We start from the raw sequence: 24,910 nt of genomic DNA, 5'->3' as shown, positions 1-24,910 counted from the left end.
TTTTTATTTCATTTGACAACACATAACTGAATTCTGTTGTTTCATCGAGATATAAATGGTGCTGTTAAATGAGCGATGACCTTTACAATATTATTTAGAGCTACCGCAGTCGGCACATCTGGCAACGAGAAACTTAATCTTAGCGTTGTTACTCGAAATGGACGCTGTGTAACTAAATTATTAAAGATATTCGGATTATTTAACTAAATCTACTTACAAAGAGTTGCCAAATTAAAGACAAGAATAGAATAGAGTCGTTTTTAGACTTAGTTTTGAAATAATAGGCAAAAAATGTGGGTAAACTGAATGTTAATCTATTAAATGCCTAATTGTTTACATTCGGTCACAAACTTCTAATTGAGGATTAATTAAGGCTGTTGTTGAGGAGACCTTTACCTTTAAATTTGCATAAAATGAATATTGAATACGTATTTTCTTTTAATCGCATTACCTTATTAAGTCGTATTCATTAAGAAGGTAATTATTTTAACTGCTTTACACTAATTATACTATCATTCATTGACGCACATCACCAAAAGGGTTATCTCGTTAAGTATTTTCATGAAAACGAAAATAATGTAAGAACAAATCACATTTCGATATCATACTCAAAGATTCACACCTTCTTTTATTAAACATAAACATTGTACAGCGGATAAAATTTCAAAATGGCCGCTATAAAACTGACACACATACATTGCATCTCATAAATAGGCCAAGAAATTCGCCTAAAACATACGTTACGTGTTCCGAATTCGGGCATCGGTGCGTAATACACACTAAAATACACTTGTACAGTTGGAGAGAAAATTTAGGTGTACGGTTGACCTTTGAGAAGTTTTGTGTGAGGAGAAATTTAGCAAGGAGATTTTTGCGAGAGAGTGTATTTTACGTGTGTGTGACGTAATGTAGTATGTGTGTTGCGGTGCGTTGTCTATGTGTGCTGTTCTTTATGCCGGCCGGGAGCTCTGAAGTGCAGTTTGGGAATACCGCACCGACTGATACGCCGTAAAGTACTGCGGGGTGCAACACGGGGTGACGGGGACGGATGTGTCTCGGGATAACGCTGATGCTGTACAATGTATCTGGAACAAACGAACGAGACTGCTTAATGCAGAATAGTACACTCTTTGTAACTGCATAGTTAAAATTACCTTTTAAAAATACCTTCTGAAACACTCGAAAAAGGCAAAAAACATTTATTATGTAGGTTTTTCTGAAAAATACGTAGTTTTAAGTGTAAGTAAGCATGCAATTTTGCACAGTAAATGTATTTATTGCAACAATACTTCATTTATTAGGTTTTTAACACCATTACAATAGCAGTAAAGTTTTTAGTTAGGTAAGCTCTTTTTAATATGTAGACTTACACGAAAATGTATGTAATATACTTAGGCTGGGTTGTACCATCTTACTTTAACTTTGACAAACGTCAAAAATCTGTCAAACTCCATACAAAAACACCGGTTATCGTTAAAGTTACGGTCAAAGTTAGGTGGTGCAACTCGCCTTAGGTATGATCATTGTGCAAATGCCTGTGGCGCTTAAATATGAAACTAAAAGTAGTAAAAGCTCTAAAAATACCCTTTACATCCTTATAAGGTACTTACGGAGACCAACAATTTCGGTCGACTTACAAACCATCTTTAATCAAGAATTTATCATCAAATATCTTCGAACGAATCTGTCTTCTCCCCCACCCTGTATAGCAGGCAGGGTCAATAAAATATGTAGGCAGGCGCGACGTGCGGGCCCTCTAGCCTTTCCTATAACAAGAAAGAATTTTTCTATGCATTTATTTTCTTACTGAATACACTTAAGATACGAGTTTTATAGGCACTTTTTTACACGCGTAGGACGTATTTAGAACATCTTTGTTGGAGTTCCGTAATTTTGGGATAAATTAACTGCTGATTTTAGAGAGGTTTTTAATGGATTTTGTTGTATTTTTTTTAATTAATTTCAATACAGTAATATCTATCTTAAATCTCGTAAAGATTATATTCGCATGGAATGATTAGGTTTAAAGAAACGGGAATTATCGAAGTCATATTATATTGCTCATGCGGTTAGTATTGCTGTTTTAATCATCCGGAAATAACGGTGGCTGCAACTCTATCAAGACCACTAAAAAGATAAGACCGTACATAAGAAACGTGAGGAAATATTAGTTTTCGCTGATAATGAAAAAAAAGCGAAGTGCTAAGTACGGAACAAAATAATAGACATATATTTAAGTCATATTACAAATAACGGATGATGAGACAGAATCTAACCAAAACAATCGCCTTCATCAAGCAATGGCTTTAAACAGAACCCAACTGCTTTCTTAATTCTTCTTAAAACTCGAACTTGACCGCTCCCCGACAGTTCCACGGTGTTCCTGACAAGGCCTCTTTAATATAAAAGGCAGTTGATTTTCAATTAGAAAGTCAATTAGGTAACGGTCGTAAAGCGATATACGATACGGTTATGATGACACGGAACTATATTGACAATATAGTTTGACAATACACGACGCGATATATTTAGATTTAACCGTATATTAGGATTATAAGATTATTTCCGCTACAACGAGAATTTCATTCAGAAATACAAATCGATTCCTCATGCTTTTAAGTCAAAACTTAATGAAATGAGGGTTTTCGTGAATGAAAGATCCGCTAGATGGCGGGACGTGGATGTGGGGTCTGACTGCTGCGTGATTGGTGGATTTTGACATATCTGTCAATGTCATGTCAAAAATAACCAATCATGCAGCATTTGGACCTCACATCTACGTATTGCCATCTGGCGGATTTTTCATTCGCGTAAACCCTCATTAATTAATAACACTTTACAGTAATTGCCTCATTAAGCAAGCAAGTGCTAATATCAGGTTCAAGTATTACAGTAGTAGAAATACCTACAAACACAAACATTTATTGAGCTATTCAAACGTTTTGAACAACATAACAACTAATTGTACGCGTCAACAACAACTTAAAGTGCGTGTATTCTGATTGCCGTCGGTTGAACAACAATGTTTCAATTGATTTAAGGACTCGGTAGCGTAGTGCAAGCAGACCTTATTACACTTAGTTCTAAGGCTCACCCCACACGAATGACATTATAAAACTTTATAAAGATTGTATTTTTTATATTTTTACCTAAAATACTACCTATTGCTTTTCAAACTGAAAGTCACGTCTGACAAAAAAGACAAATTAATATTTTTAAGTGTTACCTTAACGCCATTTTAGTGTCAAGAGCGTTGATTTCTCCTGTCAATCTAAAACTCCACAACTTAAGCCGGGAAAGGCAAATAATCCTGAAAGTAATTTAATAAGCTTTAACGAAATTTCCCGAATATGCTGATACGTACATCAAATTTACCGTAATAAAACTTTGACATCTTTTAGTCTTCCTTTTTTTACAACGAGAAATAATTATCTACAGTACCTCTAGCATGAACAACTTTCATCTTCGAATCGTTTGCGTATTTGAAAAAAATTCGATACTCAACCTTCGAATTAAACGATAACGTGACAATTTTGATTCTCAAAATAAGTTTCGTGCAACCATTTCTCATACTAAGTTCACTTTACGACACGTACACAAAGGCGCTGTTGTAGTTTTCGTACTAAATCTTTTGATGGCGATTCGAATACGCAAACGATTCGAACTCGAAAGTTTTTCGTGCTAGCCGTACAGACCTATCTAGGTACTTCATAACTTTCCTCTTTTATAAAAATATCAGAGTTAGAAGCGCCACGTTTACATTTCCCGTATCTTTTCACTAGCAACGTCTCTCTCACTCATTTCGACACTCTCCCATGTCTGAGGACGACAGGTCTAACAGTGAACACGGAAAACGTATGTAACTCCTGTAGACCAAAAACACCAGAAATACTCGCTGTAATAAAATCAAAATAATTTCACCCTGTCCTGTACAGAATTGTTAAATACTATCATACAATTTTGTTTATTAAAACTCAGATGTACATCGCCATTGTCTGTGTGGCGCCTAAAACTCACTCGCGTCCCTATTTTAACAAGTGTTGACATAGGTTTTAACATTAACTTATCGTGACATTTACGACACTTTGACAGTTAATGACATCACTCCGTTGTTTATTTTATCTGTACGCTCTTGTTATTTTTAGACTGTTACAAATTTTTCACGTCGTATCTTTTTAAAGATTGACATTTATTTTATAAACCAAAGGGAAATAACGTAGGGACATGAAAGAATATTGCTTAAATCAGTACCTAACAGTTGACAAACGAATAATAAAGTCCGTTTTATTAATTGATATTTTCAGACGCTGAAAATTATTTTTAAACGCAACACGAAAACTGGAGCATGTTGCTGTAAATACGCGCTTTGACAACGTTTCTCATGCTAAAATCTCTTTCAATTGCCATATAAATACACGTTCGCTTTGAGGGTTGTCAACCCAATAGCGTATATTTCACCCCGCGCGCGTTAAAAAGAGAAGATCACACGTCCACACAAATATTTCAAGTTGGGGGTTATTTTTGCGATGTTTATTGGGCTCTGACGACCGCTGGGTCGGGCTGAATTTTTCTTCTGGCAACATTTGACAGTAAAACCTTGCTGTCCCATTAGTGGAGAGGCAGTGCCCGTTGTAGTAAGTTACGGCCGGCGCGGTGCAGTAAAGTGTGGTACTTGATTGGTCAGCAAACATTGGCGGGGTTGGCGTAACTTAGGCTCGTATTTGTAAACTGGACTTAGTTTTATGACGACTACCGATGTTTGAGATGAGATGTCACGTGTTATGACGATTAATTAAGTAATCCTTTGATTACGACGCGATGGAGTAACCAGAACTTGACTGTAACGATCCAGTTTGTTTGAAATATTAACCAATTTTAGAATAGTTGATTATTTAATGTAAAAAGTTTTAAAAGTTCATAAAACACAGTTGAAATCGTACTCAAGAGAAAATCTAAACAGATTCAGCATTTTCCATTTTCTGCGTAAAGGACAAAATTATATCTTTCTATCATCATTTTTAATTCTGATTTCTTTTTTATTTACTTGATCGAATATAGAATAATTTATTTTCTTCATACCGTTCTAAAAGGTAAGTACCTAAAATAAAAACGAATATGTTCTATGTAAAAAACTACACCTGTGTTAAAGATATAATTAATGAATATATTTTGTGTCTAACCGCTTGTTTAAATAGACATCAGTAATACATAACGAGTGTATGAAGTTTAATTAAGACGTTTTGATTATTATTAAATACTGCCTACACTTATTTAGATTATTTTATCATTGCATAAAACAAATATAATAAACTAACACATTTTACTAATGTTACATTCATAATTGACTTTAAAATTGCAAAATAATGAATGGTGGTAATTATTTACAGGAATACAAATAACTTGTGTCATCTTTTACGTTGAATGCAACATAATAACTTCATAGTCAGTTACAAATTTAATTTAAACACAACTAGGTAAATACCCACTTACATAGCTGCTTAATTTATAAAGTAAAATAGTTTATCCTTATGTGATGTTACTTTATTATAAAAATACACATGAAAATTGTTGAAGTGAAGTTACTCATAATAAAACGTTTTAAATAAATGTATAGATTTTCAAATTGTGTTTGTCTGTACCCAACAAAAGACCCTAAAATGTAAGGTTTAAGGAATGTATAAAGCTCACATAATCATGTACACACTTTACAGCGCGAAACTCTAACCAAATAAAGAAGGGGAAAATGTTTACATTACTGTATTTTAGGTACGTTAATGAAGTGTCAAGTGTAATCTTAATCTACTGAAATACCTACTCCCTGTGCGACCAGGAACAGGTTTGATAATCGAGACCCGCTATTACGTACTGATTTTACGAGACAACTGATATTATATGCCTTTTTAAACATACTGTAGGTAGTGCCATCCGCACGAAATCATTTCGACCTTCTGCTGTAAGAAAATATCAATAAATTGATATGATTTATGCCTTTGATAACCAAAAAGGTGCGCAACCTTTGCGTGGAATTCGACATACGTTTAAATTTTATCAAAATCGTTAAAAAGTTAAGAGATTAAAGAAGATGGCAATGTGAGATCAGATAAAGAAAGCCGTTTCTAAAGATACGTTTTGGACATCGCGAAATAAACCGTGAAACAACTTTTTAGTTTAGCTATGACGAAGCTCGGGCAGTTTGGGCACGCGAATCAAAAATTAAGCTACTTGGGCAGCAACGATTGCGATCGAATCGATAATTACACAAACATCAATAAAGATTTACCGCATGCGACCGATAATGATGTTTTTAGTTTATCATCGAGGGGTTGTTTCTTTTGGAATTATTAACACATAATAATGTAATTTTATGGGCTCCTTTTATAGAACGCCGAGTGAGCCTGGGGTCCAAGATGGCTCCATAACGCTTGATGTTAATGGACCGCCAGTCGTGGAGTAATCCCGAGGAACATTATAGCATTACATAGCATAGTAGTTACATGCAACTATTTTTCACTAGTTCTACCACGACTTACTATATTTTTGCAGGAACTCATTTGGATTAGGGTTACAAATACTGCAATAAAGTAAAAGAGTGAATACTTAACTGACATTACAATTTCAATAATTACTTTGCAATAATGTCCCAGAGTAAGTGACGAATATTGATTTTATTTCATATGTTATTTACCTCACTTTATGTTTTTCTCAATATTCTAGACACAGCTGACCCGGCGAACTTCGTACCATCTAGGTATGTTTATAAAAAATAATGTAGTATTCTAATGGTATTAAAAGAGTGTTTCGGGGCCTATTCAACAAACAATCAAATCTTTCTTTGTTATAATATTAGTATAGACAAAAGTAGAGATACTTGTATTAAAACCCTAGATCGGCCACTAAAACAAAAATGACTTAAAAGTTAAACTTCTCTTTATGCAAATACGGATATTCTTAAAATATGACTGTCCGTCAGATACTTACAATAATATTTTGCCTGTCCATGAACTTTATACCAACCGGACTTGCTTCTTAATCTGTAATATAATGGACTTTATATTCAATTATGTACCTGCTTATTCATACCTTCTTAGTAAAATAACTAAATCGAAGGTAAGGACAAAGTACAGTTGGGAAATCAATTTGTCACAATTGTTTAAATAGGTATTTTATGTTTAAACCCAATTAAGTGTTAATAAATAACATCATTGCATTACTTAACATTACTTATTTCTATTGTCATTTAAATATTTTTTAGGTAACGGTAAAGAAATCAATATGCTTATTTATTTAAATATTTTACAAAATAGCTGGCTTCCAGTATTCTAAATACCTAACTAAAGTTTAGGTAGAGATCACAAAAAATAAGAAGAGTCTTTATTTATTTGGTATGACAAAACGATAATAATATTCTTTAAATTAAAAATATGGTCACGGCCCAAAAATATTATTTAAAAAGGGTCGTCAAAAGCATTATACCTACAATATTTATGCCCAAAACAAATTTTGTACGGACCATGTGTTTAAATCTATGAACAATCTATCAAACACAATACGGTTAAATAATGCAGTCGGTCGCAACTTCAGCCGGTCTTTATACGCCTATTAACACTTTACCTAACGACTAAAATATCGTGTGTTTTGTTCTCCACCGCTATGCGTTGGCTAGAACCGCCATACAAAATGGATCTTGAAAAACAAGCTCTTTCAACAACACACAATAATTTCAAATAAGCTGTAAACACATCAACGCACAAAGAAAACGCAACCTTACCCTCTACATCTAAAATATATTCTTGAATGAATTTCTACGAGAAAATATGAGCTCCTTTTCTTTAGTTACACTAGACCTTAATTTTAATTTGGAATGAGTTTTTTATAGAGGACGCTGAGAGAAACGATTTTTCATAAGTGATGAGGCGGCACTGATTGTGTATATTGGATAAATATTATTAAGAAAAACTCGGCGGTCGGAAAAATGTGAGCGATAAATATAACGAAAGCTACGTCGACACGTGTAACTAATCGGCCGATTATACGTAGGAATCGGTCCCTTCTTTAATCAGACCGGGACTCTTTGGGACGCCTAATTTCGTAATTTTGATAATATCCAAATATATTTGCATACAAACTCAAAGCACTGGTGATTTTAAAATGCCTACAGAATATGACATTATTCGTATCGGTCGAGTAATAGGTGCTTACTTATTTACTTACGACAGATGTCGCTAATGATTTCATTTCGCCTGAAATCTGCGAGGATATTGACAAGGAACGCCCAAATTAACACAAATGTATGGCTAATCTACATTTTTGTCGTGCGCTTTAATAAAAATTCGGCTCACTTCTCGTTTCCTTATTCTCATTTTCCGGCAGTCAGTTTTTTTTCCTTTGTGAATGAACGTTGAATTCGAATTAGGGTGGATGAGTTATTTTGCTTAATGAATTGTCAAGTTAAAAATATTAAATGAGAATTTTATTACGAGAATCCATTGATGATTTATGCTAAAACTCGCTGGGAGCCAGATGAGTGTCCAGGGCAGAGCCTTACAGCCTCTATAATGTTTAGTAAATTAAGTTTCCATTTGCATTTTAATAGCTTTGCAGTCTTCGCATACATATTTTGCTAGAATTTACACGTATCGGATTGTCAGCCGAAGGCAATTGAAAACCGATAAAAATGCTATAAAATCTGATCGTAAAAGAATTGTAATTCTCTTGCCTGTATTTTTAAAGTGTTTTGAAACGGTACCACTTTTGACTCGTTACGTAATTACGTGGGCAATAAAGTTTTATATTGTTGTACAAAGTAAAAAGGTTTTCAATTTTTCAGTGGCCTTATTAAATGGAAGCACATGTTAGAAAGGAGGATAAAGGTGTAAATTCTTTCTTCGAAAATTCATTGTTAGTCATACGAATAAATTATTGATTTCTACCGAAAAAAATGTAGAGACCAAAGAGTATTATTTTGTTGTCAAATTATACTTTCAGGGTATTAAATTTTAATTAAGCCATTGCAGGTGTTAATAATCAACTTGCTTTCATCAATATTTTAAATTATTCATGATTCACTTTAGCATTTAACATCAAAATAAGCAACAACTCCGCCAAATCATCAACCCAAAAACAGATTCAGGGAAGCAATGATTTTTTCCCAACATTTCCCATTCCAGCAATAACTTTCCCAAAAGTATTCGCCAACAGCACCAGTAATGGAGTCCCCGAAATGCCTTATCAAAGTAAAAGATAAAGTTTTAAGATTTTATTTAAGAGTTCACCCTCGTCCAACTTTACCCATTCGCCCCGCTCACCCCGGGTAAGTCGGGTCGAAACTAAAATATTTATCGGGGTGGATCTACATAATGAATAGTCGCACTGAAATATTTATGTTTTATAATGATAAATAGGGCGATATAGGTGGCGTGTTGGGCGACTTGTTTTGTATTAATGGTAACGTCTTTTATTTTCTTTACAAACAGCAATTCAAAAGTAAGGTTAAATTGGTTGTTTTTATATGTATGTATGCTGCAACAAAGCTTTTCAATTTTCTGTTTGTTTTTTATTTTTATCGGCTCTTGTTTTCAGATTTGATAAATCGGATAGGTACTCGATAAAAACTGACACATAAAATCAATCTTCTTCATGGTTAGTACTAAGAGCTTCACTAAAATGAACTATGTATATTCATATATCAATACTATTCCATTAGTATGGACCGACCATAATTTGTGTTTGTATTGGTTTTTGAACTCGGTGCGATTAATCTTAATATAAAATAGTAAAAACTTCTAATCCTGATATTAATTTATTTAATACCTTAATAAAAGCGGTAGATGTCACTTCTTATCGTGCATATGCCAATAAAGTACTATTAATTACTGCCATGCTAATTTCAATATAGTTTCAATCGCGCTAACAACATGCATTACGTAATATTTGATGTAGCAACTGTATGTGAAATAGTGAGCAAAATTATCCCTTTACTGACTACAGAGTTCATGACGCAAACGAATGACCATTCTATAAAGACATAGCAACTGGTCTCCATCCGATCAAGGCAATTTCAACCTTCTCGCTATGAAGATTGCAGGGCTGAAAGCGATTACGAACGAGCGATTTCGATAAAATATTCGTAATGGTACTATCGATGAGCTGTTTACACACAAACTCGCTGCGGAAGCGAGGTCGAGTACTGTCTTCGATGCATTAACGAAAGTATTTGGAATACTTCTCATAACATTAATAGCTTTGGAAGAATTTACGATACCTACTTTAACATTTACTTGTATAAAAGATACACGATATTTCAGAATAAAGTGGGAATATGACTGTTTGTCAATTCATGTAACTACATGTGTATTTTTCGTCCCAAAAGACTGACCACAAAGGCATTCTATTCCCAATCCGCCATTTGCCATCTTCAATTCCATCGCAACAATGGCATCCAAAACAAATTACAAGCGGACCCTAAACTCTTGTTTCCATTAGTTTGATTAAGAAACCTCTAACGTGTAGTATTTAACTTTTAACTATCTTCGTGCGAGCGTGAGTGAGCTCCCGTTAAGACTGGCATTCCATTGGAGTCCACAAACGATTCTCCGCTTTATTTTCTAGTTATTTCGTTCTGTATTGGCGTGGATTGTGATTGTATTTAGGATTGTACGGTTCGGAGTTTGGATATATCGATTGGACGTGGCTCAGTCGATACAATCGCTTCTATTTACGCTCCTTACCTATTTATACTCGATCCCTACCTGATCGGATACCTACCGTATCAACGCGTATGTGTTGTGGCGTTCGCTGAACGAAAACATAGGATTACCGTTCGAAGGTGATTTAGTTGTTTGTAAGAGGATTTTATAGCGGACTTATTTTTAAGTCGAAGTACCAAGAGATAAGTTAAATTCATTTCCCTTGCTCTTGTATTCTCGGGTTTTAAAATATCGGTTTAGTACCTCTACGTATGATTGATTATCGATTTATTATATAAAACATCTTGAATCCTTCTAAATTTTGCTTAATTATGGGTTAAAAGTTGCTCTGTCACCATTAAGTAACGCTGAAAAGGAGACTGTAGCAATTCAGTAAAATTTATCTACAAAAGTTATATAAAATTACGATGATCTTGGATGTTCTTTTGTGTTAACTCTTTAAATTTTCGTTTAACTAACTACTCGGGATAATCTAGCTAGAGGAACTCAATCTTCAAAAATTATAATTTAAAAAAATAACACAGTTCTGCTAAAGTAGATTTCATTATCTAAATGCATGCGCAACTTATTTTGCTCATTTAGGCCAAAATTTTCTTTGAAAATAAACGGAACGGAAGGAATTTCAACCGCAAAATTTATAATTATAATTTTATTAAAAGCATCTAATAGTACAAAAATATATGCATAAATTATGCAGTGCATCTTTATAATTTTACTAACCCTCTTGTTGTTCCACTTCAAATGAAAATAAAAGAAAGAGACATATTAATTTCTGAAACTGTAAAAGAACTTATGGTCATGTTACGGAGAGCAATTATACATCATGAGCAGTAAAATAAATTACAATTAGTTATGGCAAATGCGCATAAATTATACAAAACGTGAAAGATAAAATTAAGTGTCTGTAACTGTTTCAGGAAGAGTTTTGTATTATTATCTATTCGCAGAATGTTACAGTCAAGGTCCTATTTTAAAAGTGGTGATCAAGTGAAATGAGGATATAGCTCTACCTAATAGTAAAGGTACTTAATTCACAATTTCAAACATGATTAATACCTCCTTGATAAATATTACTTAGGTGTATTTAACTGACAAAAGATCAAGCACAATCGTTCGTTCGTTTCAGCTGAAAGACGTCCACTGCTGGACAAAGGCCTCCCCCAAGGATTTCCACAAAGACCGGTCCTGCGCCGCTCGCATCCAGGCACCTCCCATAAGCACAATAATTGAAGATATTACCTAATTATGAAATATAAAATAATAGTTAACATTTATAAGTTAAGCAGCTTTATTCAACTTATATAAGAGTTTTTACAAACAAAACAAGTATTTACACACGTTATTGTCATAATAAATAACAGCCTTAACAAAATATGTTTCGTAATAAAATTAATGATTAAATGACATTTCAGTTGTAAACCAAAAGGCCAGATTAACAGACCTAAAGAATAAAAAGACACAACCATTTATTTTATTCGGAATTCACAAGAATACCACCGGCTTTTATGAGCTTGTATTCTAAAATATCTTTAAGTATTTTAATTACTTTCCTTAATTAGTGAACTCTATAAAGAGCATTATCTTTAATTTAAGTTTACACAGAATGCTTATTACCAACGCTGATAGTAAGAATTTATTAAAGATCAAGTATTTAATTGTTTTTATCACAAATTATCAGAAATAAATGATATTAAATAATTATTATAATAACTCCAAGTAGTTATTAATTATATCAATGTCATGAGCTACCTCCATATCATGTACTCGTAGATAATGNGTGCGAGCGTGAGTGAGCTCCCGTTAAGACTGGCATTCCATTGGAGTCCGCAAACGATTCTCCGCTTTATTTTCTTGTTACTTCGTTCTGTATTCGCGTGGATTGTGATTGTATTTAGGATTGTATGGTTCGGAGTTTGGATATATCGATTGGACGTGGCTCAGTCGATACAATCGCTTCTATTTACGCTCCTTACCTATTTATACTCGATCCCTACCTGATCGGATACCTACCGTATCAACGCGTATGTGTTGTGGCGTTCGCTGAACGAAAACATAGGATTACCGTTCGAAGGTGATTTAGTTGTTTGTAAGAGGATTTTATAGCGGACTTATTTTTAAGTCAAAGTATCAAGAGATAAGTGAAATTCATTTCCCTTGCTCTTGTATTCTCAGGTTTGAAAATATACAGTAAAGTACCTCGTATGATTATCTATTTATTATATAAAACATGTGACTGTAGAGCGCTAAAAATACACTAAAGCTATTTTAAATTACAATGATCCTAGACTCACTGTAGTGTTAACTTTTTAAATTTAAGTTTATTTAACTAATCGGGCTAATCTAGAGAAACTCAATCTTCAAAAATTATAGTTTAAAAAAGTAACACAGTTCTGCCAATGTAGATTTCATTATCTTAATGCATGCGCAACTTATTTCAGCTCATTCAGGCCAAAATTTTCTTTAAAAAATAAACGGAACGGAATAGGTATTGAAATATTTCAATCGCAGATAAATATCTCAACAAGTTTTTAATTCTAATTCTGCTCTGCCAAAAGCTAAACAAATAAGAATCTTATCTAGATAATTTCACTTTAATCTCTCTTAAAGTATCTTATACTCCAAATGAAAATAAAAGAAAGAGACATATGTAATAATTTCTGGAACTGCAAAAAACTTATGGTCATGTTACGGAGAGCAATTATACATCATGAGCAGTAAAATAAATTACAATTAGTTATGGCAAATGCGCATAAATTATACAAAACGTGAAAGATAAAGTTAAGTGTCTGTAACTGTTTCAGGAAGAGTTTTGTATTATTATCTATATTATTCGCAGAATGTTACTGTCAAGATCCTGCTTTAAAAGTGGTGATCAAGTGAAATGAGGATATTATAGCTCTACCTAATAGTGATAGGTATTTAATTCACAATTTCAAACATGAATAATACCTCTTTATTCGTTCGTTCGTTTCAGCCGAAAGACGTCCACTGCTGGACAAAGGCCTCCCCCAAGGAATTCCACAAAGACCGGTCCTGCGCCACTTGCATCCAGGCACCTCCCTTAAGCACAATAATTGAAGATATACCTAATTATGAAATATAAAATAATTTATAAGTTAAGCAGCTTTATTCAACTTCTATAAGAGTTTTTACCAACAAAACAAGTATTTACACACGTTATTGTCATAATAAATAACAGACTTAACAAAATATGTTTCGTAATAAAATGATTAAATGACATTTCAGTTGTAAACCAAAAGGCCAGATTAACAGACCGAAATAATAAAAAGACACAAGCATTTCTTTTATTCGGAATTCACAAGAATGCCACCGGCTTTTATGAGCATATAAGTATTCTATAATACCTTTAAGTATTTTAATTACTTTCCTTAATTAGTGAACTCTATAAAGAGCATTATCTTTAATTTAAGTTTACACAGAATGCTTATTACCAACACTGATAGCAAGAATTTATTAAAGATCAAGTTTTTAATTGTTTTCATCACAAATTATCAGAAATAAATGATATAAAATAATTATTATAATAACTCCAAGTAGTTATTAATTATATCAATGTCATGAGCTACCTCCATATCATGTACTCGTAGATAATGTAAGTAAGTACCTAAAATTCGTTGCTTTTTAATTAATTTGGTAAACTGCTAAGAGCTAACCCCTAGAAGGTTATAAGCTTATACAATATATTATTTTCAGCATTACAAAAACCTCATTTCTGCAACTCTGCTTTTGAGTAAATTGAAATCCTGAAACGATTTAAAATCAAACGATTCCGCTGTCCGCCAAAGACTCTATGGCGGATTGTCGCAAACGCACGACGCGTGCCAACACTTTATTGTCCATACTTTTTACTGTCCATAAACGAAGATGTTAGAGCTCATCTTTCTTGTTAACGAGCGGCAGGAATTGTTTATAGTTAAAAAAGGCAGCAAGTCGCAGAGTTGTTGAATTAACGACCAGGATTATTTACGTTTATCGTTCTGTTGGGATTGATGGCGGTGTACGGTAGCGCCGGCTGCGATCGGTTAGTAACTTAAGAGACGTGCTCACGATTCATAACTACACGCCAAACGTTGGCGTAGAACCACAAAGGTTGGGTCAAACGTTGGTAGCTGGAGCTGGAGGTATTACGCAACGCCCCATTTATTATTAAAGTCGATCATAAAATGCTTGAGTTACCAGTTCTATGGACGTTTAGTGTCGAACAATCGGCCGCAGTGAGTCAGCCGGCGCCGAGGACGGTCGAACTACGCCTACAAATCGGAAAATAACCCTAACTGTGTAAACCAGCTTTAGTCTGTTGAGCGATCGATCCGCTGCTCGGTGCAGGCATACGTAAACGCGTTCCCCACACCCTTGGAATGAGACATTCTATTTATATCTAGCACTTTTTCTCATCGCTCACTTGTTTCTAAAATTTAAAGGTCGCACTCGGTTTTATAAATTTCATCACGTGCGGCCTTGGATGTGTTAGCACGTTCTAAGAAAATTACTTTGGAGTAAACACAGACAAGGTTTAGTCACAGTTTGGAACGCAATTTTCAGTATAGTTGGAGACAGCGCTTAGCTTTACAAATATGCCCCAGAACGATGTACGTATTCTTATACCTATACGGGCGTCACGTAGAATTTATAATTTCAACCTCACAGTAATCGTTGAATACGCATTACGCACAATATAGGGTTTTGATTAGAGTCGTTTTATTCCGGTCGTGGTTTGTACGAGGAAACGCCACATCGAGCCCCTGCAGATGGTACGTTCGCGAAGCCTGTTTCGCTCGAACCTTAATTAAATATTTTAATATATTCCCTTCATCCTTTCTGCGTATAACTTAGGCATTATCGTATACCGACGCGGAATGCAAAATTAAAGTGCGTAAAGCACTTTAATATAGCAACGTTCGTGACGCCACGTGAATGACTAAACGTTTATTTGAAGAAAAAACTTTTATTGCATCATCAAAGTCGCTGACCTACCTCAAAAAACGTGTGAAAACCCCTAAAACCGCGTGAAACAATTAAAACGTCATAAAGTTTCCCATAATCGTCGTGTAAGTCAGACTGGTTACTACGGGATGATAAACACGCCTCTCGTGCTGAACGTAAAAACAACTTTTGTTACCATTTTATGACAACAATTACGACCTATAAAACGTGTAGCGATTATTCGTCGTAGCGATTCTTGTGGTCTCGCTGTCATCAGGCCCGGTGCGGTGCGGCTACTTACTAATAACTCCGAAACCAGAATGACGTATTAGCGCGAGCTGACTAAAACAGATTTTGTTTTATAGGCGATAAGGCAGCTAATAGATTGGAGATAAATTCCGAAGATAAAACGCAAGTTTACGAGGTAGGAGGGCAATGAATCTACGGGCCTCAACGGGCCTTGACTTCGTACGTTAAGTATTTTTATAATTCGTCAATCGATGGTAGTAGGGCATTAATATGGTGGTTCTTTTAAATTAGTTTTAGTTTTAGTAACAATCTGAAATGGAAAGTAGAAATAATTCGAAGAAGTACTAAAGGAAATTCACGTGTCCTATGCTACGAATTTGCTACGAAAATAGTAGCATACAAAGTTGATATTTTTACAACTGAAAGCTAATCAATAAGTTACCTAAGGCTCACCCGCAAAAGGTCTACATTGTCCTTACTATTTGCATTTGTAATTTCAACAATATAACAGCTAATAATCTAGCAATACTAAGAACAATGTCAGAGCACCGCAAGGGCACGCTTACAAAGCCATAGTGTTAAAATTTCGCGTTCAAATTCACCCAATTTGGTGGATGGAACAAGGGTCACAATTTGTGTTATACGCCAGTCATAGACTAGCTAGCCTGACAGATGCATACCGCATGGCATATTTTTAATTCTATGCCTAAAGAATGGCTTCTCATCTCGTAGCAATAGGCATACAGTTTAGAAAACTTCAAGCATTTTCCATTGACTTTGAGCAAGAACTTGAAAAAAGGCGATTATAGGTTTGACTGCAAAAGAACGGTTTTCAGTAAGAAAATTGTTGCCTGCTGAAAAGGCAGACTTGAAGTCTGCAGGGAGGTGCCAAATGCTAACTGGTAGGTATGACTATTGGGTGGTAAGTAAATATATGCCTAAACTTAGTAGGTGTTTCATGTCTTGGTTTCACTGACGATTCTGAAAAGTACAAAAAAATTGGCAAAAGAGCTTGCTTCGCAGCAATAGGTATAGGAATTACTTTTGCGTCGAATCTTATAATTACGATTAGATTTTTCTATCATATGGACGTGGCGTCTATCAGACTTGAGTTATCTGCATATGCTATCTAGCGGACCCATCGTCGTACCGTCAACAAAAAAGATGAGAACGGCCAGAGATATCGTCGAAATGAGAAAAAAATACAATACAAACGGAAAACTATCACAGATGTAAGAATGATACGGACCTGCCCACGCTTCATACAGGTTTGTGTAGGTAGATATTTGATAGCTATCTACTCTATATACATATCGAGTGACAGGAAAAACAAAAGAATTTAGGTTTTTTATTACAGCAAACAAATGACAGGCATATCAGTAGAATTCGATCGTTGTTTTATTAATTTATTAATGTATAAATACTGGCACTATTATTGGGAGATAAACTACATGTCTGTCTGTCTTCGTTACGATTTCGATTTGCAAAGAGGAAGGCAACGAAATTTATGTGTGCACTCAAATATATTTGCACTAACAAATTGCTCATGTAATAATTAGTAAGACTTGCATTAGATACAATGTTTTATGTAACGTTTCATAGGTTACACGAAGCGCTTATTCAAATCATCGAGCCAAAGTTATGTGTTTCTAAATAATATTAGACACAAACCATGTGCCGGTGAGAGGCAATATCAGAGTGCCCTTTACAGCGAGCGTCTGCATGACATTTCATTAACCATTCAACATGGTATTTTACACGTACCGACTTGGACTTTAAAGGGCAAATGCTTAAATAAATGTCGTCTATGTAATTGTATGTATTTAATATGAAGTATATTGGGTTACGACGTAGAGAGCCCACACGATATGCGCGCGATGCAGTAGGTAAGTTAGCCTGTAATGTCAATAAAGTATGTAATATTGTTGTCTAATGTCGTTTTAATGCCTGTAACTGATTGATTGAACTTTTACGATTCAGCAATATAAGAGACTTGCTAGTTAAGAAATTTCTAGGATTTTTTTTTGTGTTACTGCTACTACACATAGACATTATTTTATAATGCGATCCTTGTAACCTCGCCTACGCAGTATCTGTTTTGGGCTTTATTGGACAGAATAGAATGGCTCGTAAGCAATTGATTGTGATTAATGGATTTTAATAGGCTAGTTGCCTAAAAAAATTTTTTTAGTCCGTAATGTTTAATATCAAAAAATATTGGACACATATATTTTTATTTGTCAATCTAACAAATAATTACATAGTTATGGTGCGTTGAAGTTGCGCACGACGTCACAACGTGCGGCATTTTTAAGCAAGCGTTGACGTCACGGGCCTCTTCTTATGAACTTTGGGACGCTTTATCTCTTTTTTTCATTAGTTTGAAAAAGTGAAAAATACGTGTAGAGTATTTTTTTATAAGTTAACTGACGGACTAATTAAAACTCTTGCTTTTTGACCCAGGCAACATCCCCATTGGTCATTTAAATTTGGCCATTTCGAATTCACGTTTCGCTTTGATTGTTTAGATAAACATAATCATCATGGACTGTAAATGAATGCTATTCTTAATTTTCTTAATTATTAAGAAAATGTTGAGGTTTGTAAGTCTGTACTTCTAGCTACACAGATTTAGGGGACAGGAAATTAGATCCCAGAATGAAAGCTTGAACTACCAGAATGGAAGGAAAAAATTCAAAGGTAAAACCTAGTTTCACTATGTAAAAACAACTGAAAACCTACGCTTACGAGCGACTTGTAAATTTCAGTGTACATTTTCCACTCCATGTTATTTTCATTCAAGTATTCCACTTATTGTGACCCCCAACATAGGATGGTTAGCATAAAAGGGAAAAATATTCCCACATTTCTCGGAGGCAATTTGCAAACGCTATTTGCCGACCGTACCTGCTTCATATTCGCCACGCGCCCGCTATATTTTGAATGAGAGTCTCCAGACCTAAACATATACATATAGTATGTTGTACTAACACAAACATACGTGAGGTTGTTTGACAGAGCTTCTAGGAAGCGTATGGAAAACATTGTAGTGTAGTTAGCATAGGAAATCGGTTTGGGAATATATATATATATATATATATATATATGTTTGGTTTGGTATATGTTGGGTCTTTGTATGTTCTTCCTTGTGCTATGTCCTGTTGGAAGTACATATATATTTTGAATGTTATATTTAAGTAAATAACACATAAGCCGATATTATTTTATAAGAGCTTTTCTTTCCTTAGAAAATTAAAACAACTTTTGACTTAAAAAGTCAAGTTTTTAATTAAAATTACCGACTGAAAAAATACACCTGTTTGCAAAAATAGTAATAACACATTACCTACAAAATATTACATAGTACAACATAATATGTTATGTTGTATTATGTAATATTTTGTACCTACTAATAGTAATAAGCACTCTAAACTAAAATTTGTGTAAGTCAGTAAAAGGTACTTAGTTACTTTTCCCTTGGATATTCAACATAATTTTTTACAGCTTTTACTCTTTCTTACTAAGGTATTAAAATAAACATTACTATTTATATTTATTTTGACAAAAGAAGGTGGGAAAATACTTTCCAAAGTCATAAACATGCATTAATATTGCTATCTAATTTAAAAATCCATTATTTACTGGTAACACCAATCTCTATCAGATGTTAGTAACATTTTCTTATACATAGTTATTTATCCCCATCTGTCAAATAAATAATTTATTTTTAGTCCACCGTCAGAATTGCGTATCTATAAAACATGAACTTGCGTGTTGACATTGACTTTAAATTGGTCATTAATAATGTAATTTACTTGTCAAAATACCGTGTAACTTATTCCTATTTATTGTCATGTTAACGCTTTATGAAAAATTCACCGTGGATTATTGTAAAGTTGCGTTTAAAATGTTAAGGTGAAGTTGAACTGATAGTATTTCATGTCTGGTAAATCGTACAGTCGACAACTGAGAGACTGCCTACATTTTCTTGAAAAATAGCTCCTATAACAAAGGCATGAAGATGTTACAGGTTTCAGTTTGTTGTGGTGGTCTGTACCTATATTCTGAGATCGAAGTCCAAATATGTATCTTTTTATTATGTACTAAATGTGTATTTGGTTATCAGCGAAAAAGTAAAGGCCCACGTAGACTCGAGCGAGGACCACGACACTCGAGGGCGCTCCTCGCTTGTAGGTCGAACGTCCATATAAAATGTCTGAAATTTATTAGCATGTGTACTTCCATTGCACTGCGGGTAGTATGGGCGCGTCTTAAGCCTCCACCAAACACACAAATTCGGTAAACTTATTAAGCCGTCATGAACCCGTTCCAAGGAGAAATGCGCGAATAAACTTATCAACAGTATGAATATTTATGAAAAGATTTGCACGTGTAATAAATGCTTTAAGAAGCGAGTTTATTCCAAAATGTTAATTCGGGATGAAAGTATTAAGTGCGTTGCGTTACGATGTGTGGTCCCGGTTTGTTTTTGTTTGGGGAGCTCATGAGGCTACTGTATGTACAAACAACGGCTTATTAAGCTAAACACTGCAGTGTCTTAAATGTAGTTGGAATAGGTGCTAAAATGCAACAAAATGTCAAATCTGATATGCTGTTGTCTGTAGGTAATTCACCTTCTGATGCGTGTTTGCATGACTTTTAACTTTAGATGTCTGATCGGATCTTAGCTCTCAATGCTCGATATTAGGTACTTTGAGATATAAAACGTATGTATGTTCAGGCCCGTATTGATCACGCCTCTCAACCTATGAATCTCTTTCGAGAATTAATTGAACTCTGTGATCAGTTCAGTTTTGAAATTTTTAGTTCACCAGGTGCGATTGCGGTCAAATACCTTCCTTGTCATGGATAAAAAAAAGTTAAATTACGCTGCCATCTTACGTCTGCCCAAACTTAAGTTTGACTCTATTTTTAAGCTCCTTTTCATTCAAAATACAACCAAAACTCAACAACAAACATTAATTGACGTCGTCTCGTGATAATTATCAAAACGTCACTTACTACCGCTCCGTGGATTACAATACCAAATCCGCTAGATATCCCGACGGTTCCCGTATCAAAAACATATTCGGTTATATGAATACCTATACCTATAGTTGTAAGGGACGGAGGGTGAGTGCGCTAAATGTCGTCCGCTGGGGTCGGTCCCTTACAAGTGTCGCATAACTTTATTTTGAGATTACCATAATTAGACCGCTCGGGTAAACAAGGAGAGTATTCTAATAAGCTAATAGCTGAAAACAGGTGCTAATTAAATCTAATTAAAGGGAGTGATTATGTTCAGAATGTGGAACGGCGCATGACGTGATGATATGGCGATAAAACATTGATTTATGAAAGAATCAATATTCATTGTTATGGATATAATGATATTATACAATTATGTATTCAACTAGGGTCTGTCTGTATATCCTCAACTCAGACTGGTTGTTATACATAATGATTGCCTAATTATAAAAATGCTTTAAATTCCAACAGTAACATAGCTATTGCGATCTATAACAAGATAAGTACGCGCGCCTGAAACTTAGTAATTATAGAGCTACTTGTTTTACAGCCTTTAGGCCGAAATTTAAAGTTATAAACGACATGGAAAATCGTTATTATATGGTCAAAAAATTCTCTTACTTTTAGTAGTTACTTGACTATTACGCTTTTGATGATTACTATGATATCATTTTAGTCAGTGAAGTTAATTTTATTTTAAATTAAAAAAGGGAACAGAGCTCTACAATATCATAAGGAACCTTCAGAAAACTTGTTCGTTCGTTCGTTCGTTTCAGCCGAAAGACGTCCACTGCTGGACAGAGGCCTCCCCCAAGGATTTCCACAAAGACCGGTCCTGCGCCGCTTGCATCCAGGTACTTCCCGCGACCTTCACCAGATCGTCGGTCCACCTAGTGGGAGGCCTGCCCACGCTACGTCTTCCAGCTCGATTCAGCTCGATCCAGCTTCTAGCAGCTCCCTGCGTGATCGAATCAGAAATGAGGAGATCCGTAGGAGAACCAGAGTGACTGACATAGCCCGCAGAATCGCTAAAATCAAGTGGCAGTAGGCGGGGCACATAGCTCGAAGAGCTGACGGCCGCTGGGGCAGGAAAGTTCTTGAGTGGCGACCACCAGAAAACTTGTAACTAAATTAAAAAGGGAAATCTTTTAAATTCACATTACGTAAAGTTACAAAAAAAACACAAGTCGTCATCCCCACAATAGCAAAAATGTAGCATCAGGTGTTTTAAAGTGTTCCTTATGGGAAGTATTATCCGGAACATATTTCCCAGACTGGGGTCGTGCAAGGAACGACGTTGGGGCCCATTTTGAATAAATTATATTGATTTTTTCCTACCACGTTTACATATGTACAGGTTTTCTGACTGCAAATACGTGAGCATTCATATCTTTTATTGTGTTTTAGCCTTATCATGGCTTTATAAAACTTCATTTTTATTGAAAGTTAAGGCTATTTGCGCTAGCAGCGACGCTTATTAATAAGTAGTTTTTAAATAATACTTTATGATTAAGAACACGAAGGTAAATTAAATTCCATAGGCAGCTGCTGTTATTATTTTAATTAGCTTAAACCTTGAATAGCAAACACAGCTAAGCACATTTTAATCCAAATATGGAATTTATTATCCTTTCTCGGCTGTAAGCAGCCGTCAAAGAAGAACGACTGAATTCGTCCTAAAATTAATTTAGCAAGAGAAAATAATGTCTCGCCACAAACCATTTGAATTCCCCCATTTGCCTTGGAGCAGTCGCATGAAATTACGTTAGGCGATCTCATTACAGCCGAAAAAATAAGCGAAGAAAATGTCATAGCATCACAACAAAGAGTTCGATTTTTCTTTCAATTCGTGTTGCCCTTTTGCCCGGGCTTTGACCGTGGTCGGGGCGTCTAGACAGCTGAGCCAGCCTCGCTTTGAAGTTCGATGCCGGGATCTGGCATTTTCACAAAATACAGTAACAAATGCAAATCTGCACGAAATTGTGTATCACAAGGTTTGAGATTTGAGAGATTTTTTGGCTCGGCGCTAGCCTAACCCTCCAATGCAGCGGGGCTGCCAAGCCACTTTGCTTTTATTTTACGAGGCGCTATCTGTATGAGATACGCCTAATGTGTTATGTAATACGTTTAAATTGGACGGAGGAAAGATCACGGGGTGTTGTGAGAGGGGTCGAGTGAGACACGACAAATATGAAATTCTTTACCCTTGTGTTGTTTTAACTGGGTGACTTTTGCATCCAAAATTATGTAGAGCTGCCTTAACATTTCTAGAATTTTCAGCCGGAGCCTTAATCTAACCGAGTGTATTTTTTCAATGTCAGAATAAAATCAAAAAACTTCTACGCGTACCAATTCGGCGAGATTCATTTTTTAAATGAATATTCTTTTTGTTTCAGATGTGAAATCTTGGAGCGTGCCAGCAAAGTAAGAGGTAAGATTATTCAACTAGGAAGACGCAATGTAACTTTTTCTTTTAAAATTTTTCTTTGAAATTGCGTTGGCGGAATTTCTTGTGGAATAACTGAAGGGCAGGTAGGTAGTAGAATATCGCTTAATCGAGGTGGAGGCTCTGTCGGAGGATGGCCATTAATCGGAGGCTTTACGAGGGAATCCGAGCCGCAGACGAGGCACTCTCGCACAGTAAACGCCGATGCTGCAGATAAAACGATAACGTTTTATAGCCTTATCTCGTGACACTCTTTTGGTTTGTGTCAATTAAATTGATATTAATCAAGCGATGCAATTATTTGGTTTTAATTAAAAACAAATGTAGGTATTCTTTTGTATTACTAATACGATAATACGAACGATATAAAAATAAAATTTATTATTCTTGGGTAAATTATGTTTCATCCTTGAAGGTCCTCTACCTCAGAGCTATGCCAAATTTTCATGATCATCGATTTTCTATTTCTATTGATAGTTGAAAGTCAATCACAATTAATACAAGTAGATATCCCTATGAAAATCACTCGAAATTGAGACAATTTCATGTAGTTCTAGAATTCAAAAGAAGGTCCCAAAGCAAAGCTTTTAAAACTGAGATTGTTCTTTATTCAATGTTCAGAAGTTCACCAAACCAAAAGAAAGTTTTTCAATATTGCTGTAGCATATCCAAAATTTACCGTATCCTACATCCCTTCATGGAAGGAAAAAGTAGCGCTGGAATCGAAGGAGTACGTCCAAACTGGAAATATAATTTTAAAGATGGCTGCCGCTCTCGACCTACCCTCCCCCCGCGCCCTCAGTCCGCACCCCGACGCAGCCTAAAATATTATGCACCCGAAAACCATTGTCTGTTGTCATGACAACGGCCCGCTCGATACCGGAGTCTCGCAGACGCACGATCAATGTTATATTCATCTCGCTTACTCCCTAAGTGGTCAGATGCTGGATCTGTAGTCGGGTGATTTTCGATCTCGTGCAACGATGGCTGAATGCCAGCATTGTAGGGTTAGCAAAATACTGTTGGAGTTTGCGTTTTGTCTAGTTAGAAAGCATTTTCGAACAAGAACCGAGATGATGTATGGAATTATGTAAATTAGTGTTAAGTTTTATGCAAACTAAATTGCGCTGACCCAGTTTAGGCTACGTGCAGACTGCAGGCTGTATTTCGTCTATTAGTATGCATTACGTCATGTCTAAAGACAGTAGACTTTTCAGGTTTATGGACGCTGATGAGTATCGACCCTACATTCGAGGGGCGATTGGAGTTTAACCTATGACGGAATGGGTTGTGAAAATTTTATTACTGACCTTTTTCTCTGAGGTTTATTAGACAGATTGATTTCTTTATGTGAGTTACGTGATGGATACCAACGCATATTTTGCGCATTATCTTCTCTTCAAAATCCGCAGTAATTTAGAAAAACAGACCTAAGATATTACTCTAGGTTAACACATCACTCACAAACACATATTATTTCAAAGTAACTACATATTTCACAATATTTAAACTTATAAGTTCACATCTTCAGATCTGC

General features: G+C 35.1%; 1 protein-coding gene across 2 annotated transcripts; it reads right to left on the bottom strand.

Moving 5' to 3' along the window:
- LOC114360198 (uncharacterized) lies at positions 1-24,898 on the bottom strand. Of its 2 annotated transcripts, none has more exons than XR_003656486.1 (3): positions 24,684-24,898; positions 1,611-1,766; positions 1-1,085 (listed from the first exon to the last, which is right to left on the bottom strand). XR_003656486.1 is itself a non-coding variant. In XM_028314803.1 (3 exons), exons 1-3 carry the CDS (start codon positions 24,760-24,762, stop codon positions 951-953), a joined length of 318 nt encoding a protein of 105 aa, XP_028170604.1. In that variant the 5' UTR covers positions 24,763-24,898; the 3' UTR covers positions 1-950. The 2 variants fall into 2 exon arrangements, 1 of the variants encoding a protein (XP_028170604.1); XM_028314803.1 differs by having other exon boundaries at positions 1,663-1,766.
- Between the last annotated feature and the right edge of the window lie 12 nt (positions 24,899-24,910).

The sequence above is a fragment of the Ostrinia furnacalis genome, unplaced genomic scaffold (genome assembly GCF_004193835.3).
Source record: "Ostrinia furnacalis isolate ACB-3 unplaced genomic scaffold, ASM419383v2 OfSCF4915, whole genome shotgun sequence".
NCBI classification, from domain to species: Eukaryota; Metazoa; Arthropoda; class Insecta; order Lepidoptera; family Crambidae; genus Ostrinia; species Ostrinia furnacalis.
Note: the sequence above shows the minus strand (reverse complement) of the source record. Positions and strands in the feature narration are given on the sequence as shown.

What these genes read in the sequence shown, in the direction of transcription:
- LOC114360198 (XM_028314803.1), bottom strand. Translation starts at nt 24,762, where the DNA reads ATGCGCAAAATATGCGTTGGTATCCATCACGTAACTCACATAAAGAAA. An exon ending in AATAAACCTCAGAGAAAAAG is followed by an intron (nt 1,767 to 24,683) that starts GTCAGTAATAAA and finishes TTCTTGTTATAG; the next exon opens with GAAAGGCTAGAGGGCCCGCA. An exon ending in TCGTTCGAAGATATTTGATG is followed by an intron (nt 1,086 to 1,662) that starts ATAAATTCTTGA and finishes CGTTTGTTCCAG; the next exon opens with ATACATTGTACAGCATCAGC.